Genomic DNA, 16,126 nt, shown 5'->3' with positions numbered 1-16,126 from the left:
TTGCGTATTCAGTTGTATCCGTGACATTCGAGACACCACCTGGATGGTATAAATATTGACTCATGGGTGACAACGATTAAATCAAGGACCAACCCACCGTATGATAAAGTGTAATCTAGGATAAAGTGAATATGCTACCTAATGTCTCAACAAGGGTTCATTCTCCCTGTCAGCTGTTACCATCCTCTTCCTTCTTGAGACAATCAAGAATAAGATTCCCTGCACGACGGCAAAAACAAATGATCCACAGCCGCCCAGCCAACGAGCTGGTACCAGCTAGTGAAGGACCCCCATGTCTTAAAGAAATCGGACAGATTATAATCAAGGCGCACACGATATACCCAACACAAACTTAGAACCCCGAATACCACGCTTTGGCTTGCTAATCCGGTGAGGCTTAACGCTGCATGACTGTGTCGCTTTATCTCTCGAAGTTGGGCTGGTAATGCTGCAATAGCGAGTAGAGTCACGACAGGATTGACGAAGATCAAGTGTGAACCTATGAATATGGAATCCTCCCAACCTTGGCTACTACAGCTTGCTCCGCAAGGGTTTGAGAGGACATAAAGAGTGGCAGCAAGGAGGGAGACAGATAGGAATGCGATGTATTATCCTATGACGAAGACTTGGCGACCAAGACGAGCTGGGAAATAAAATACTCCGAGGAAGAACCTTATGGGATTAGTATCCATCACTCTGCGTGTCGATGTGTCTTACAGTATAGACCACTTCAATCCCCAAAGGTGACTGTAAGAACAGCGTCTCTGGGGCCTTTAACTCTAGCGAAACCGCCGGCACACCAGACCTGTCGAATCAGGTATGTTAGCTGTTACTCGATGATTAGGTAGATGGGTTCTCTCTAACTGTTGGCTATGTTCTGCTTGTGGAAGGTAAGGCCCAAAACAAGCATCCGTGTTCTTTCATATCAAGTACTATGGTACTTTGAAGGCGAAAAACTCAATTTCTTTGACGATTCACAATGATATTAATTATTGGTCCCACATTGCAACAGCTTCAAGCTGGCTGATTTGGGGGAAAGTTCGACCAGAGCCTTAAGACCCTTATGGAGTAATCGCTGAGCTAGGCAGAAGGCTAGCAAAACTCTAGTGGATAAGCTTAGACAAGGAATTCAAGGCATCTTCCCGCTGAACTACTACCAAGCGTGATGGGGTGCATCGTCACGAAATGCTAAAATAGTAGTTTGATGCATCTATTCGATATTGCCGAGCAACTGGTGACTCTCAGCCCTTTTTGCCTCAGGCCGCAATGTCCCTTGACACCTTCATTCTCTCAGTCTGGCTGCCAACCTCACCAACCCATCGCTCTCTCTTCGTTTTTTTTTTTTTTTTTGCATACAATCTGAGCCGGATCATACCTTTATGAATCCTCGTCAAATTTAAGATAAATGAGGTTCTCGTGTTAGATCAGACTACTCGTCACCACTCGTTGGCTAGGATTGACAAGACATAGAATTTGCGCATAATTCCGCGCAACTACCAATGATGTAAACTGTAGTCTACACGCTCTAGACGATGATAACAGGAAGATGGCGGGACTTCTAGTCTACAACTTCCCATGCGACAGCGAGGCTAGTGCTGTTCAGCTATCCATATATTGGCAGAGAGCTCTTTGGGGAAGTCGGGCCACATGGCGGTCGTTCCAAATCACGGCCTATGAGGCTTTTCTGGGCCCGCGGAAATTTCTGCGGAAATTATCCTAGTTACCATTAGGTCGGTAGGAGAAGCCATGATGCAGCTGATTCGTCAATCAATTTTATGGAATTCAGAATAAGGTGGACCATAGAGGCTGAGCGCTCGCGAGACCAACAATTCTGGCTCGAATTTGAAAGTCGGAGTCGCCTGAGGAGCTGGAATCAAAAATCTATATAAGAAGGTAGCAGGGACCGTTGATTGAGTATATATCTTTTCAGTCAACAAGGAAGATGCATTTTACGAGTCTTTTGCTGCTTCTTGGTGCGCCGTCTGTCTTAGCCAAATGCAGATGTGTACGTTCCGTCACTTCTACTTGTATGGTCAGAACATGCATAGCAGAGGCCAAACTAATTTGTGAAATTCATACAGACCCCAGTCGATGACTGCTGGCCCTCAACTTCCAAGTGGGAGGGTCTCAACAACACCGTTCACGGACAACTAATCGCCAACGAACCTCTTGCCACATCCTGTTACGATGGGCTGGGCAAGAATTTCACGCAGTGTCAGAGAATCAGCAAAGTCTACCAGGAAGCTTTTTTCCGGGAGGCATCTCCCATTGGATTCGCATATCCCGTTGTTGACACCTGCGCCCCGATCAATGCCTCCATAGCTGGAAGCCCAGTGTGTGATTTAGGTAGCGCATCCGTCTACAGTGTCAACGCAACCAAGCCAGCCGACGTTGCAGCTGGTATCAAATTTGCCAAGGAAAACAATGTCCGACTGGTGATTAAGAACACTGGTCATGATGTCAGGGCACGGTAAGGGATCCTTTTCATTCTTGACAGACACGAACTAACAACCCCGATCTAATAGATCCCAAGGATACGGCAGTCTGTCGATATGGATGAAGCAAGTCAAGCCTGAGCTCCAGTTCCAAGATACGTATGAGCCGTCCAACACTTCATGCCGGTCGAACTGGACCGGGAGTGCAATTGTTGTGGGAGCCGGGTATATCTGGAACGAAGTATACACCTTTGTGGCTAAACATGACCACATTGCTGTGGGTGGTTCTTCCAAGGTAAATATCCAACCTCCTGGAATATATGTACTAACGTTGCTAATCGCAAGCTTCAGACTGTCGGTGCTGTCGGAGGCTACCTTCAAGGAGGTGGTCACGGTCCCGCTAGCCATGACTTCGGACTGGCAGCAGACCAGGTGCTCGAATTCAAGGTTGTACTCGCGTCAGGTGAGGTTGTCACCGCTAGTGCTTGCGAGCATGTAGACCTCTTCACTGCCCTCCGCGGCGGTGGTGGCGGCACCTTTGGCGTTGTAGTGTCGGCCACTATCAAAGTATACCCTACGCGTCCCGTTCTGAAGCATTCATTAACTATCGCGGCATCGAGCACTAACATGTCCTCTCTAATGAATGCCTCCGTGGCAGTTCTCTCGAAATACCCCATTCTCTCGGATGCGGGTTTCTCTGGAAACGGACAACTAAGTCGAGTGCTTGGAACAAAATCTGCCTACAGTCATAATTTCGTGAAGATGCTCTCAAATTCCTCCTCTTCCAACTCTTCTTCCGGAATTGAAGAAGCAAAGAGGCTCATAAATACGCAGTTGGTTGAATTCCTCCGACCACTCTACGGGACCGAACTCTCTGTGACCTCGACATTTGAGAAGTATGATACATTCCAGGATTACTTCGACAGCGGGAATCACGAGTCACCAGCATCAAATAATCCCAGTCCTGTCATGGTGTCGCGACTTTTCGATAAGGAGTCGTTGGTCAACAACCAGAAGAACCTCACGGCCATGTTCCACGCAATCTTCCCTCAGAGTGTCTCTAAGGTTCAGGCTGTGGCATCCTTGCTGGAGTTCTGTCTCGTCGGCGGTGGAAAAGTCCTACAAGCCCAGCCACATACAGCTATCCACCCCGCCTGGCGGAAGACATATATGTTCGCAGAGAACTATGATGTGCCGCCATCTGATAGCGGGATGCAGGGAGTGCGACAAGTCAGGGACTACGCTACATCGAAGAAACTTGAGGCGATGAAGGCAGCGGCTCCTGGCACGGGCACATACTTGAATGAAGCCGATCCATATGACCCAGACTGGAAAGAAGACTTCTATGGAGACCAATACAACTGGTTGAAATCGGTCAAGCAAAAGTATGATCCCGATGGGGTGTTCTGGTGCTATCGTTGCGTTGGCTATGAGGGCTGGGAGGAGATCACAGGCCCGACACTTTACGGACCTCTGTGCCAGACAAAATAATTCTGTCGAATTCGCAAATCCGATATCATTTACAATTGGTTGTTTTTCTTGTACTGTTCTTCTTTGACTGTCTTCCTTTGATGGCTGTCCTCGGCGACACCATTTCACTGTCATTTACGATGTAGAAGGTGGTGAGATTCTCACGTTTCTGGAGTGTAATGAGAATCTGTATGGGAAATCAAATTGATCTCATCTCGCGAGGTTTTGCAATATCAAACAAGGATCTACATCAATGATACTGGTATACATTAGTAATGAAGCAGTCATGAAACGAATGAATAAGGGTCCGAATTCTGGAACTAAATTGTAGCCGTTTAAGGATTACAATCTAGTCCTTTTGGATACGCTCGTTATCACCCTAAAGGTAAGGCGTCTATGGATTATCCTGGTTGCGATAGCGAACATATTGGTTGACATATTCCCCTTGAAGCTAAAGCTGCTCGCCTTCGGGCAAGGGATCAGAGAATCGTCATCCTACTAACTCCTGAGCCTCTAACCAAGCACCGTGCATTTTCCTCTTATTCTGCTCTTGGCTATCCCTCAACATTGATAGCGAGTGGGCCTATTCTCAAGCCTCTGGCTGGCTGAAATCGTTCAGCCTCCAAATTGCGCGCAAATTGTGGACCGCGCAATTAATTCCAGCCCAACAGCGCAAGTTCGCGCAAATTAAGTGATCGGCTCCACCATGCGCGTAGCATGTGGAGTTCACCAAGCATAAACTACTAAATTGTAATAAGCCGATCGAAGGCTTATTTGCGCACCCAATTGCGCGTGGCGGAGTCATTGCACGAGGTTCTCGCTGCGCTTCCTCCCAACAATAGTTTAGTGTTGAGGGCTAAGCTACGTGAGGTGTCAGGGCTGAGCTTGGCCTTTGCATAATACAGAATACAGATTGGCAGCACCCCCTCATCATATCAGATTTGTGTTGGTAGATATAAGGTGAGTGACTTCGCAGTAGTTCCTTGTACTCCATCTTCTTTTGAACAAGTCATTCATTCATTCAGCGTCGTGGGTCAAGTGTTTGGCTACTATACAATATGGGCATACTAATTCCGAGAGCTGGCAGCTTTGGCTGTGCTATACCCGATCACCTTGAACAATGTGAGTGATTGTTACATATTTTTCAGGTTAAATGGAATCGCTGACAAGTGAGCAGATGGCAGCGACCCCTTCGTGGGGAATCTCACATTCTACCAATTTAACATGATCGTATCCGGAGGTTGCACTGTGATAGTATTAATTTTGATCTTTGGCCTGATGGGGCGACATGCGATGCGGATGAGTAACCCTAACGAACAACTTAAGTAAAGATCCCTGACAACGTGGGAAAGCCTCTAGCATGCTAACAGAACTGCTTATAGGATAATGCGAATCTGCAATCTCATCCCCTCCTACCAAATTCTATCCTTCATCTCAATCTGTTTTCCAAACTCCTACATCTATCTACAGGGGTTCACAGAGGTGCTCCAGGGTGTGGCTCTATACGCCTTCCTCATGTTACTCTGCGATTTCATGGCTCCCGATGATAGAAGTAAAGTGAAGTTCTTTTCTTCCCTTGAGACAAACAGACAGTGGCAGCCGAAGAAAAAAAGGAATGGTCTTGCGTTCTTGGAGGTCAGTCATTCGGCCACAAACGAAAAAGATAAAAGAATTACTGACCCCTCGGTTGATTTAGTTGACTTGGTACTCCGTGCTTCAATATCCAGTCATCACCTGGATTACCGCGGTCTCCCAAGTAGTGACACAGTCACTACACGTTTACTGCCTCGACAGTACAGAGCCTCATTTCGCTCATGTTTGGGTATGTACCATCTTGTCATATAGGCATTCCCGAGTTCTAGCTAACAGAATCATTAGCTCCAGGTAGTTACATCGCTATCGACATCAGTAGCCATCAACGCCATACTCCAATTCTATATGAAAATGAAGGGATACATGACACAGCACAGGCCACTACTCAAGCTGATGGCATTCAAGCTGACCATCGGAGTAATTCTCTTGGAGAAGGTAAGCATCTACCCCAAGATGCAGCGTGACGAAAGAATACTTACCAGCAATCCCAGATCCTTTTCCTCATCCTTACGGGAACAAATGTTCTCAAGCCCTCCGCCTCAATGACCTACATCGACGTACTGATGGGCCTCCCTACAATGGTAATCTGCGTGCAGATGGTCCCACTCTGTTTCCTTGTCCTCTACGCTTATCGCACAGAGCCCTACGAGATCAAGATCTCACCGGGCACCCTCCGACCCCGAGAATACCAGACCGTCGAGTCCGATACCGACGAGGAGACCTTGATGAGCGGCTTCCCGAAACGCTACCAAGGGGGTCGCTGGGGATTGTATGCCTGGGCTGTCTATTTAAATCCGCTGGCGCTATTTCAGGATGTCAAGGCGGCTTATGATATGATTCATAGTGCGCGGGCTGTGCAGAAGGCTCATGCGAAGCAACCGGCGCAGGAGATGGCAAGATATGAGACGCGGCATGAGAGTGGCGAGGGCGCTTAAGGACCTATAGCGGTATTCTCTCGGAGTTGCTCGTGTTATAGACTTTATTGATGCATTATGAACATTGGCCAATCTTGATTTAACCATATGAATCGCGTTATTTGTTTCAGCGAGCGAGCAATAACATCTGTGCAGTTACACGTATCTGAAATTTAGCTGAAACTCATCATGCTTCCACTCATTATCGTGTCTAACCCACTTTTTAGATATCGCTTTACTATCGTTCTATGAGTAGATACGTGCTAAATTTTACAAACATTATAAACTACAGGTTATCCGATCTCCCTCATACTGCCTGTGCGTATCTCTCCTGAATCCTGGGGTGAATTGTTCATTCCAGCGCATTTAGCCTATATCCAGTTGAACTGATTCGGAGTAGCAGATGAAGGCTCTTTGATTTTATTAAGGTCTACATAAAAACCAAACGCTCGTCATGACACACGCTGTCTGATAATATAACCTTCCACACCATGCCCCTTCACATCCCAGGAATATTCATTAGCTCAGGTCCACCGTCATAGTTCAGACCAGGGCCCCAACCAAATAGATCCAGTGAGGGATCGAAAGGACTAAATGATCCAACATGGGGCCACAAGTTCCATGCGTCCCAGAAGGGCATATCGAAATCCACACCGATCGAAGAAACATCAATTGAATCAGGAGAGATGTTGAACGAATTCAATGCCTCATCGCACTTTGTGCCTTTTGACAACTCTGTTTTCAATCGTTCCAGAGTATTGTATAACCCATAGATAATCTTGCTACTCGCGGCATAGACACAGCCAGTCGCAAAAGCAGACTTTGTCGAGCTCCACGGTGAGGCTGCCATCTTGGCAATACATCTCGCACATTTAGGAAACAGCTCCAACTGCTTCTCGAAATTTCGAGCCAGGCGTCCGAAAACCCGTACTTGCACGAAGTTGTTTTCGACAAGGTTTTTGCACACAAAAGCGATTGGATAGACTACATGTTGAAGTGGAGCATTGACTGCAATGCCGTTCATTTTCAATTCGGCGCACTCTAGGAACGTCTCTAGCACGCGCACGAGTTGTTGCGGATAGGCTTGTCCGAAGCGTCTGAGGAATGCAGATAGATACTGGCCCGGAGCATCGGGAGGGCTATTCACGCTTCCGGCGACTTGGTCGACGATTTGGAGGGATTCTTTTGAGTAGATATCTGGATCCCCGTCATTCTTTCCTTCGATAAGCCTTGTTCTCAGTACTGCGGTATAGAGTAGACCTAGACCACATATCCCAGCAAACACCCAGTGGAATTTCATCTCTAGCAGACAACGAGCAGCTGATAGATCTTCCCATCTTTCCTGACCTGTAACGTTCCCTAGTAAAGCGTTAGAGACTCTGATTTGCTCCTGGCACTTTCTTTCCACCTCTTCCACAACCAGGAACAAACTCTCTGGGGTACTCCAGCATTGTTTTGCATTTATCAGTCCCTCGAGCAGCACATAAAATGACATGTTCCATTGAATGTGAAAAATCACTGTTGGTGAGCACTCGCGGGATTGTAACACATGTCGATAAGCATCGATATGAGGCTGCATATGGCCAATCATGTTCCGCATTGCAGGTAGAGTCTTTGACAAGAAGCCATCAAGGCCACAATCGAGGCAAAGAATCTTCAGTTCCTGCACGGAATCGGCAAAGCACCGATCGAATTCTGGATTCTGTGGGTTCATGAGCTCATTAAAAAAGGAGGCATGTGGTCTGGGTAAAATATTGAGTCTTTCTGCGATCCTATAAGCAAGATGGACGTACACCTCAGGGCTGACGGCCTTGTGCGCGACAAACTGTGAGGTGGCCAAGAGAGTTGGTCGGAATTCGGCTAGGAAGAGACAGACAGCAACAGAATCTGGATGCGTGGGTGGGGAGACGATGAATTCTTGTCCGTACGACGAAACAGCCAGCTGAAGGTTCTGTTTCAGCTGTGGATATTGCTGAGCAGGAGCTTCGGCAATATCGAAGGATGTTAAGCAAAGAAGGGCAAACAAGAGGTTCGTGGCAGAGTTGGTAGAAGAGACTTCCTCTAAGATTAATCGATTTCTCAGATCCACCAGAGTTGGTGTTTTTGGAAGAAAGAATCGATACCAAACTAGGCTTGACATGGTTTAGTAAGGCAAGGATGCAAGATTATGGGTACACTCACTAATTATCTAGTAAAATGGCGCAGTCATTACTGATGAGGTCCCAAAGAGGTTGGCTCCAGCGCGACGTTGCGTGAAGTATTTCGCATCCAAATGCGGCATCTTTCTCTAAGACAGAAGATATAAAGGCATTTGATTCGGTCATGGATCGGAAAATAGCCCTTCTGCCTGGTTGTTGCGGTGGTTGAAGCAATTTGCCGCCACCTTGTGAGGGGATATGCTCTTCTCCCGTAGTAGCTTCTGAGAATAAATATTCCTTTATCTCGAGATCTGACAGCCCCGTTGTCACTTCATCCTCTTTTTCTTCTGATTTCTCAAGAGGTGCCGATCGTTTGTTTTGTGGGGGTTTGCGCTGGCTGGATTTCGCAGCTGGACGCCCCAGAGTGTTCCGCTCGATAATACATTCTAGGTTGAGATTGCGACACCGTTCGCAAGAGGTCTCCGGCGGCTGGGGAACACCCAAAGGGCCCATACCCCCGAGATTGGGTAGAACACATTTAATCTTCCTTGATCTGCATCCGTGACAGATTAAGCGCGCATATCTGCCTCGTGGACCCCGTTCAGTCCTCCGGTCATGCTGCATCTAGACACGGTATTTTGCGTGGGGCAACAGCGGGGTCGAAAGAAGTAGAGCCAAGTTCGCCTTGCGAGAGAGAATATCCGAGTCACTAAGTTGGATACAGCCAGCCCTGTCTTCGCAGTGATAGGCAGGAGGATACCTGAAGAAGTTCCTCTGGCGCAGACTCCGTGCAGCTTTTGGCCCCCATGTCGATCTGGTGGAGGATGAAATGCTCAGCTCAGCTCAACATTAGTGTCAAAGATCAGCGCTGCTGGGGGATTTTAAATCTTCTGGACGGAAGAAAGAACAACTTATTCGCTCTGGTTTATTCTTGGCATTCATCTTTGGGAGCCCAATGTCTATTTTCCTATTCTGGTGATTTCATGCCACACACAAGTACTTAGCCTAGAACAAGATATGGATGGGCCTCCGTGCATCTTCCACATAGGCCAGGCGTCGAGTCCTTTGGGATTCCACCGAATTTTCATACAGTAGCGTATAGTGCGATCTAACATAGCAAGATATTGTATTATATAGACATATTTAATCAACGTAATCCGTCTGCAAGTAAATACCCCAGCTATATAGCCACTTCACCCGTTTTCAACAACGCTTTAAGAACCTATAATTTCTAACCACTACTTGTACCACTAAAAGCATGGACAAAGTAAGTAATTCTAATCAGTAAAAGGTCAAATACGACTGGTAGTTTCAGTTGCTACAAAAGTGAAATATTTATACTATAGCTAGAGCAGTAGTATCTATCTTGATTCTGACAGCAAACAATGGGGTTTACTAGTGTATGTCATCAGGTCAATTGTCAATTCTATGACACGACTTTGGCCAGCTAAGCAGCAGTTACGCTGCCAGTGGAGGACTGAGCACGCAACCGACATTTTGACAGCGAATGGGACGGCCCGATAGGGCTTTGCTGTTCTCCACAGTGACGATCACCTTCCATGTGGGAGCTGAACTGAGTGAGGGGTTTTCTTTTGAATTACAGCTGAGGATGTTTTCGCAAACAGCTGAAGATCGAGAACTCCACCCAGCTAATATAATTGGCTGGTTTTGATGATGATCGTGGTGGTCCATCAAGATCTTCTCCATTCTCCCGGACGTGTCAAGCTGTTAGTTGAAGGCAACCGATATGTGGAATTAAACGCCTGGTGGGGCTGCAATAGATCCAATGTTTATAAAAGGGCCAGGTAGTTCTGGGTAATACCTAACCCATCTTTTCTGTGCCCAAGCTGTACATATACATCTATCATCAAACATGACCTGGACAAGAGAAGCAGTCGAAACTCTGCCTCCCCTCCCAACAGACCTCTCTTCTGTTGCACCTGGGAAATATGCTGTCAAATGTGAAATTTCTGACGACGTCTGGGCTAATGATGGATATATAAAGGCTAAGGTCTGGTTCAAGCTACCGGTATAGTTCTCTACTTGTGGATACCTAGCGATATTATGCTAAAATGCGCAGGTGCTGACGGACTCATTCATCGACCGTCTCAAAAACATCCAACTTTTTGCCAAGTCTAAAGACCAGGGATTTGTGAGCGACCGAGAGGCTGGTACTTGGACCTGGTTTGAGCTTGTTCTCCTGGGCGATGGTCATACCAAAAGCCCGCTTATCAGAGATAATGTGGAGTATATTTGGAAGAGTCATTTTAACCCAATGGAAACAGAAAAATACCAATGGGTCAGTCTTATATTGGCATTCAGTTGGGCAGTATCTTGCAATCTCATATTCTTACATATTGTGGCTATATAGAATGAGAGTCCGGTTTTCGATACCAAGCATAATTTACTACGCTCGCTTCAGGTATATCTATACCCTTATCTGACAGGATTGAGCTGATGGTTTATGACTAGCCTGGGCAATTCATTGGTGTTCGTATCTGTGCTCGTTTCCCTGGTTGGTGGATATTTGTGGAGAAGGGGTACCTGGCCGTTGAAATCGGTGATAAACCAGGTATGAATTTAGTTGAAGGAATACGAACCTCTTACTGACTGAATATAGTCACGCGCTTGCCCCCTCAATTCGGCGAGTTTAGCCTTTTGCAGGATACACTACAAGAAGTGAATGAGAAATTGCCAACTGAGTACGATCTGGCTGTTCCCCCCATGCGTGCTGATGGATTCGATGCGGGTACCGAGAGACCTTTGCGCGTTTTGTCTTTGGGTAAGTTCTATTCTTGACAAAAACTATCTTCGTAAGTTTATATTGATACCATTAGACGGCGGAGGTGTTCGGGGTCTCTCCTCCCTTTACATCCTGCGTGATGTGATGCAGCGTCTCAATCCAGGGGGCACACCCCCGAAGCCTTGTGATGTGTTTGATATGATTGCTGGTACCAGCACCGGAGGGTAAGATCACGTATCCAATCTACAAGCAATACTCTATACTAAATGCATTGAGAATAGTCTGTGCGCCATTATGTTAGGCCGACTGGAGATGTCCGTTGACGAGTGCATCGAGGCATACAAGAAATTCATGAAGAGAATCTTCAATGTTGCTGGATGGAGGAAGAACTCGCGTCTCATCTGGAAGGGCTCCAGGTTCGCTGCCGAGAATATTGAAGCCGTTATCAAGGAGGTCATGCATGAGAAATTGGGTGATCCTGAAGCACCTCTCCTTAATGAGCACGGCAAGTGCAAAGCGTAAAAGTCTCTCACATTATTGCAAAGAAAGAATCCATGCTGATAGTCGCCCTAGTTTCGTCCTTGCCGTTCGTCAAGACGCCGCCAACAGCAAAGGGCCTGTCCACCTGCGTTCTTACGTCAACACACAGCAGAAGTCTCTTCTGCCCAACGTAAAAGCGTGGGAGGCTGCTCGTGCAACATCTGCTGCTCCTACCTACTTCCCGCCCATGGAGATCGCCACCGATAATGGGGTAAAGCACAAGTTGATCGATGCTGCTCTGGGTGCTAACAACCCTGTTGGATGGTGAGTCCAAGCACAAACTTCCCCTCACCCTCCCTTGGCCACCGCAATACGTCTCATGTACCGAGTATTCTCTAACCGTCTTATCTAGGCTATGGAATGAAGTCCTGAGCGTCTTCGGTGCTGGCCGTCCCATTGACTGCATTCTAAGCATTGGCACTGGTATCCCTAAGAACCAAGTCTTTGGTGAAAGTGTCAAAGGTGCCATCGCTGGCCTAGGCAGTGCAATTACAAACTCCGAGCTGGCCAACATTCTCTTCCGCACACTTATCGATGCATACGCCCCAGAGTCTAGACGGATGAAGTATTTCCGACTGAATGTTGGTCGCGAAATTGAGGATTGGCCAGAGGATGCTAAGGAAGAGGAGAATGAAGAGCTTGCTGAGATGGATAGTATTGAGCAGATCGATGGGTTCATTGAAAGAACAGAACAGTATATCAAGGAACAGGAGCCTCGGATCCGTCGGTGCGCCGGCACCTTGAACAGGAATTTGTTCTATTACTAGATTTTATTGTTGTGTCATCTTCAAGACATGTATGGAAGGAACTTACTTTGAGACATAGGCCTAGATTATCATATTAAAGAACAAGCTTAGGAATAATTAGAGTGGGCCATGAGCCGGGTTCAAAATCTACCACTAGACAGCCCCAATACTACTTCCTACTCCTGTACTCATTAGGGGTTTATTCTACCATTCTTCGACCATTCTGATGCCTGACAAACTACAGTCTTCGTTCCATTGCCGTGGTTGTGCTGAAAAGTCCCTGCTGTTACTTAGATGTGGACTTCTGTATAATGACACATACCATGCTAGGGTATATACATTAATGCTTGGATTGAGGATCCTTGAAACAAATTTTACCAAAAGAAATTACGCATATCCAACCACTTCCACCTAGATATAGCTAGACACAACGCTGCAAATATAATATTACTAAGAAACCAGTACCAACGCGACTATATTAGAGACACCGGACGAAAGTCACCGTTACGCATCGCTTCCCCATTCATGATTCCATGGACGTAAGTCTCTCCGATAAATGTCCGGCATTCGCTTTCTGCTATCGAGGAATTTGAACCTACTTTCAGGGGCCCTTCTGACGGTCGACGGAGAATAAAAGGCGTCCGTGCAGTAGCAAACAGCCAGATTTCATCTCCGGGTTGTACACCCACAGGCCCGAGACCGATATAGCCCTTTCTAGTCCGGAACAGGCACCTGGACCTGTAATACCGCTTCAAATAAATGTCAAATATCCCTTTAGAGCTGTATTCGGGAGTCACAAGTTGCAGGTCCTGCATTTCTTCCAACTTCCTCTGTCCTCGCTTCAGGGACACCTCTGCTAGTTTTCCTTGTTCCTGTCCTAGTTCTTGGACTTTCTGCATTAGTTTTTCGGTCTCGTGCCTTGCTTTGTGAAGCCACTTCATTGTTTTGTCGATTGTATACTCTTGAGTTTGGAGCTCCTGCATTAGTTTGAGGAGCTCCTGCTTGTTTTCCTGGAACCGCTGCATTCGTCCCTGGAGTAGATCCACTGTTTTTAAGAGCAGAGGAACCCTTGTCAGGAGCAACTTCTTTTGTTCCAGGAGTATCTGCTCTTGTTTTAGAAGCTCCTGAAACGAGGGCAGATATTTTCGTGCGCCAGACTTGCGCAGGTTCGTGAGTATCGATTTCAATTGAGGATTCATGGGACTCTGCGACAAATTCCGTAACATAAAGGCTCGGGAGGCCTCACGCACGGAGTTTCTATTCTTGTCTAGTTTACCAACGGTTAATGTCTGCCACAGGGCGTCCACACAGTTGCCCCTTCCCCGGTACATCGGATGCAAGGCCTGTATTAATTCCAGCCATGCCATTACCTGGGGCTGATGTACATCACCCCTGTTTTGCGTCGGCTCCGTTTCTATAATATCGTCTACTATATGCCCACTTACGCACAGAATTTTGGGGTCCGAATGGCGAAGAACTTTTGGGCTGTTGGGTAAGCCTAAGGCTGCACTAAACTTCCGGGACCAGATGCGACACGTTGCAAGATTCGCGCTGAAGTTCGGAGTCCAGGATGGAAGTTTGGCTTTGTAGTCTTTGAATTCCGGATGAGGGTTTTGGGTGTCCTGAACGTAGGCGAGCCCCTCCAGGGGCTCGAAAAAATAGCATTCGTCAATGTGTAGGTCCTGGATCGGCTCGGGTGAGCCTTGCATGAATAAGTGACCATATTGAACAAAAAGCTTATCAGTGGGTATCGTGTAATCTATAATAATCCTCTGGTCCTGAGGATCTGGGCGAGCAATCCCTACTAGTGCGAAGACCTTGTCTCTCGGATCGCGGGCCTGGGACCACCAACTTAACCTTCCTAGGTTTTGGAGGCTTAGCCTTTGCCCCCAGAAACCTTTCGGAACCGCCCGCTTCAGTTGTAAAGCCATCTTCAAGAAGAATTCCCGCTCTCTTGAGTATGCAGAGGCTCTGAAACTGATATCTGCAAGCATAAGTGCTTCGATGCCGTGTACCCCTGAAAAAAGTGCGCTCTCAAAGGCAGCAGTACCGTCTATAGCCGGGCTAACCTGGTCGAATAATCCCAGAGAGGGAACATAGCATAGCATGCATAATATATAAGCCGTTCGCATCGGGTGAGTTGTGAATGGGCCACAAACGATCAGAGTACGCTTCGCCAGCGCCAGCTCCTGGATGACCCAGGTTCGGGACCACCATGTCCTCGCCACAAGCTTCTCAAAAGCCAGTGCTTCGAGTATCTCTTTAGGACTGCAACGCTCCTTCATGGCGCCCACTAACGACTCCAACTCTCTCACTGAGATCAAGGCTAGCCAGGATGTGGGGTTACTATTGAGGAGTTTTAGTGCAAGAGGGGTGTGCTCGTCCTCCACACCCAGCCACACGACGACTGACATCGCCTTGCTATATATATCTGACATCATAGCGACTTGTTCATTGCGCTCGGCTGTATCTTTCTGGTTGATCGAAATAGAATCAATCCACATAGGCCTCTGTGCTGAGACTCGCAGGCCTCTCGGTAAGCCTTTTCCGCCAAGGTCTTTGCTGAGGGACTTGATCAGCGCAGCCACGTCTTCCTTTGCGTTATCCAACGGCGTTTTCCCTTCTTGTGTCCGCGCATAGATATCTGCACCATGATATACCAGTATCCCTGCGAGTTCAACATCCAATATACTACATGGAAGCGCGTAATGGAGTGCCGTCTTTCCATGTTTATCTTGTGCCTCGGTCTCAGCGCCTAGGGCGAGCAAAGCCTCTGCCAGATCGACCCTTCTATCTATGACAGCGCGCATTAATGGAGTCCGTCCATTGGTGTCCAGCCCCGTCGCAAGCAATCTGGCGGCCTCTTTCCTGAGATTCGCGTTGGTCTGCTGCTGTTGATTCAAGAACTCCCAGAGGTTACGTCCAATCTCATGTTCATTACCATTGACTATTACTCGCTGGCGATTATTCTCGTCATCGTAAGCACTTGATCTTGAGTCCTCTGGAGGGAATGGCGATCCCCAGGTATACGACAGTGCCTCATAGTGCGGGGCATCCCGCAGATCCACCGTACACAGCGATAGCTGGAGCAGCGGCTCACCTTGGGTCAGGGGAGGAGGACAGGTGGCACCATCCTGAGGAACAAAGGATACCAAGCGGATGCAGGTTGGCTCCGGCAAAGGGTCGTATTCAAATCGTTCTGACATGATGGGCTCTTCATATGTGGGAGGTGGGAAATCTTCGTAGCCTTGCCTTCGTATACAGCCTTGTCTAGAAGATCTTCCACAATAAATAAGGCGGTCAGCTCCTTAGTTAGTCATCTGACACCTGACGCTTTTGCAGTGGCCAAGGCGCGAAGGAATATAGTACGAACTTTCCATAATTTCCGCTCTGGTTATATGTTCCAAGCGAACGCTACCAACCGCTTCTACTGTAAGATTTAACTACATTGTGATGGCTAATTTGGCTAAGATACATTGAATTGAAGTACTGTATCCTATCAGTCCATTGGCCTTTCTTTAAACATCCTCAGGGGTTGCCTGCTATG

General features: G+C 47.4%; 5 protein-coding genes across 5 annotated transcripts; 3 read left to right on the top strand and 2 right to left on the bottom strand.

The window, feature by feature from the left end:
* Positions 1 to 1,942: 1,942 nt before the first annotated feature.
* On the top strand, positions 1,943 to 3,926 carry BDV38DRAFT_272028 (uncharacterized protein; the record flags this gene model as incomplete). The annotated part of the gene is made up of 4 exons (XM_032057415.1): positions 1,943 to 2,005; positions 2,082 to 2,470; positions 2,526 to 2,730; positions 2,787 to 3,926. 4 exons carry the CDS (start codon positions 1,943 to 1,945, stop codon positions 3,924 to 3,926), a joined length of 1,797 nt encoding a protein of 598 aa, XP_031912492.1.
* A 1,037-nt stretch (positions 3,927 to 4,963) lies between these two features.
* BDV38DRAFT_293843 (OSTA/TMEM184 family protein) lies at positions 4,964 to 6,433 on the top strand (the record flags this gene model as incomplete). The annotated part of the gene is made up of 6 exons (XM_032062353.1): positions 4,964 to 5,027; positions 5,083 to 5,230; positions 5,288 to 5,540; positions 5,602 to 5,727; positions 5,784 to 5,933; positions 5,990 to 6,433. The coding sequence occupies 6 exons, from the start codon at positions 4,964 to 4,966 to the stop codon at positions 6,431 to 6,433; spliced, it is 1,185 nt and encodes a 394-aa protein (XP_031912491.1).
* Positions 6,434 to 6,911: 478 nt separating this feature from the next.
* BDV38DRAFT_283916 (uncharacterized protein) lies at positions 6,912 to 9,063 on the bottom strand (the record flags this gene model as incomplete). Its single annotated transcript, XM_032060142.1, has 2 exons — positions 6,912 to 8,544; positions 8,594 to 9,063. The coding sequence occupies 2 exons, from the start codon at positions 9,061 to 9,063 to the stop codon at positions 6,912 to 6,914; spliced, it is 2,103 nt and encodes a 700-aa protein (XP_031912490.1).
* Positions 9,064 to 10,423: 1,360 nt separating this feature from the next.
* BDV38DRAFT_293842 (acyl transferase/acyl hydrolase/lysophospholipase) lies at positions 10,424 to 12,600 on the top strand (the record flags this gene model as incomplete). Its single annotated transcript, XM_032062352.1, has 8 exons — positions 10,424 to 10,579; positions 10,631 to 10,849; positions 11,023 to 11,122; positions 11,171 to 11,332; positions 11,388 to 11,517; positions 11,575 to 11,811; positions 11,867 to 12,097; positions 12,186 to 12,600. The coding sequence occupies 8 exons, from the start codon at positions 10,424 to 10,426 to the stop codon at positions 12,598 to 12,600; spliced, it is 1,650 nt and encodes a 549-aa protein (XP_031912489.1).
* Positions 12,601 to 13,052: 452 nt separating this feature from the next.
* On the bottom strand, positions 13,053 to 15,785 carry BDV38DRAFT_293841 (heterokaryon incompatibility protein-domain-containing protein; the record flags this gene model as incomplete). The annotated part of the gene is made up of 1 exon (XM_032062351.1): positions 13,053 to 15,785. The coding sequence occupies one exon, from the start codon at positions 15,783 to 15,785 to the stop codon at positions 13,053 to 13,055; it is 2,733 nt and encodes a 910-aa protein (XP_031912488.1).
* Positions 15,786 to 16,126: the final 341 nt, after the last annotated feature.

Source organism: Aspergillus pseudotamarii, assembly GCF_009193445.1.
Source record: "Aspergillus pseudotamarii strain CBS 117625 unplaced genomic scaffold BDV38scaffold_34, whole genome shotgun sequence".
NCBI lineage: Eukaryota > Fungi > Ascomycota > Eurotiomycetes > Eurotiales > Aspergillaceae > Aspergillus > Aspergillus pseudotamarii.
This window is presented reverse-complemented; position numbering and strand designations above follow the sequence as displayed.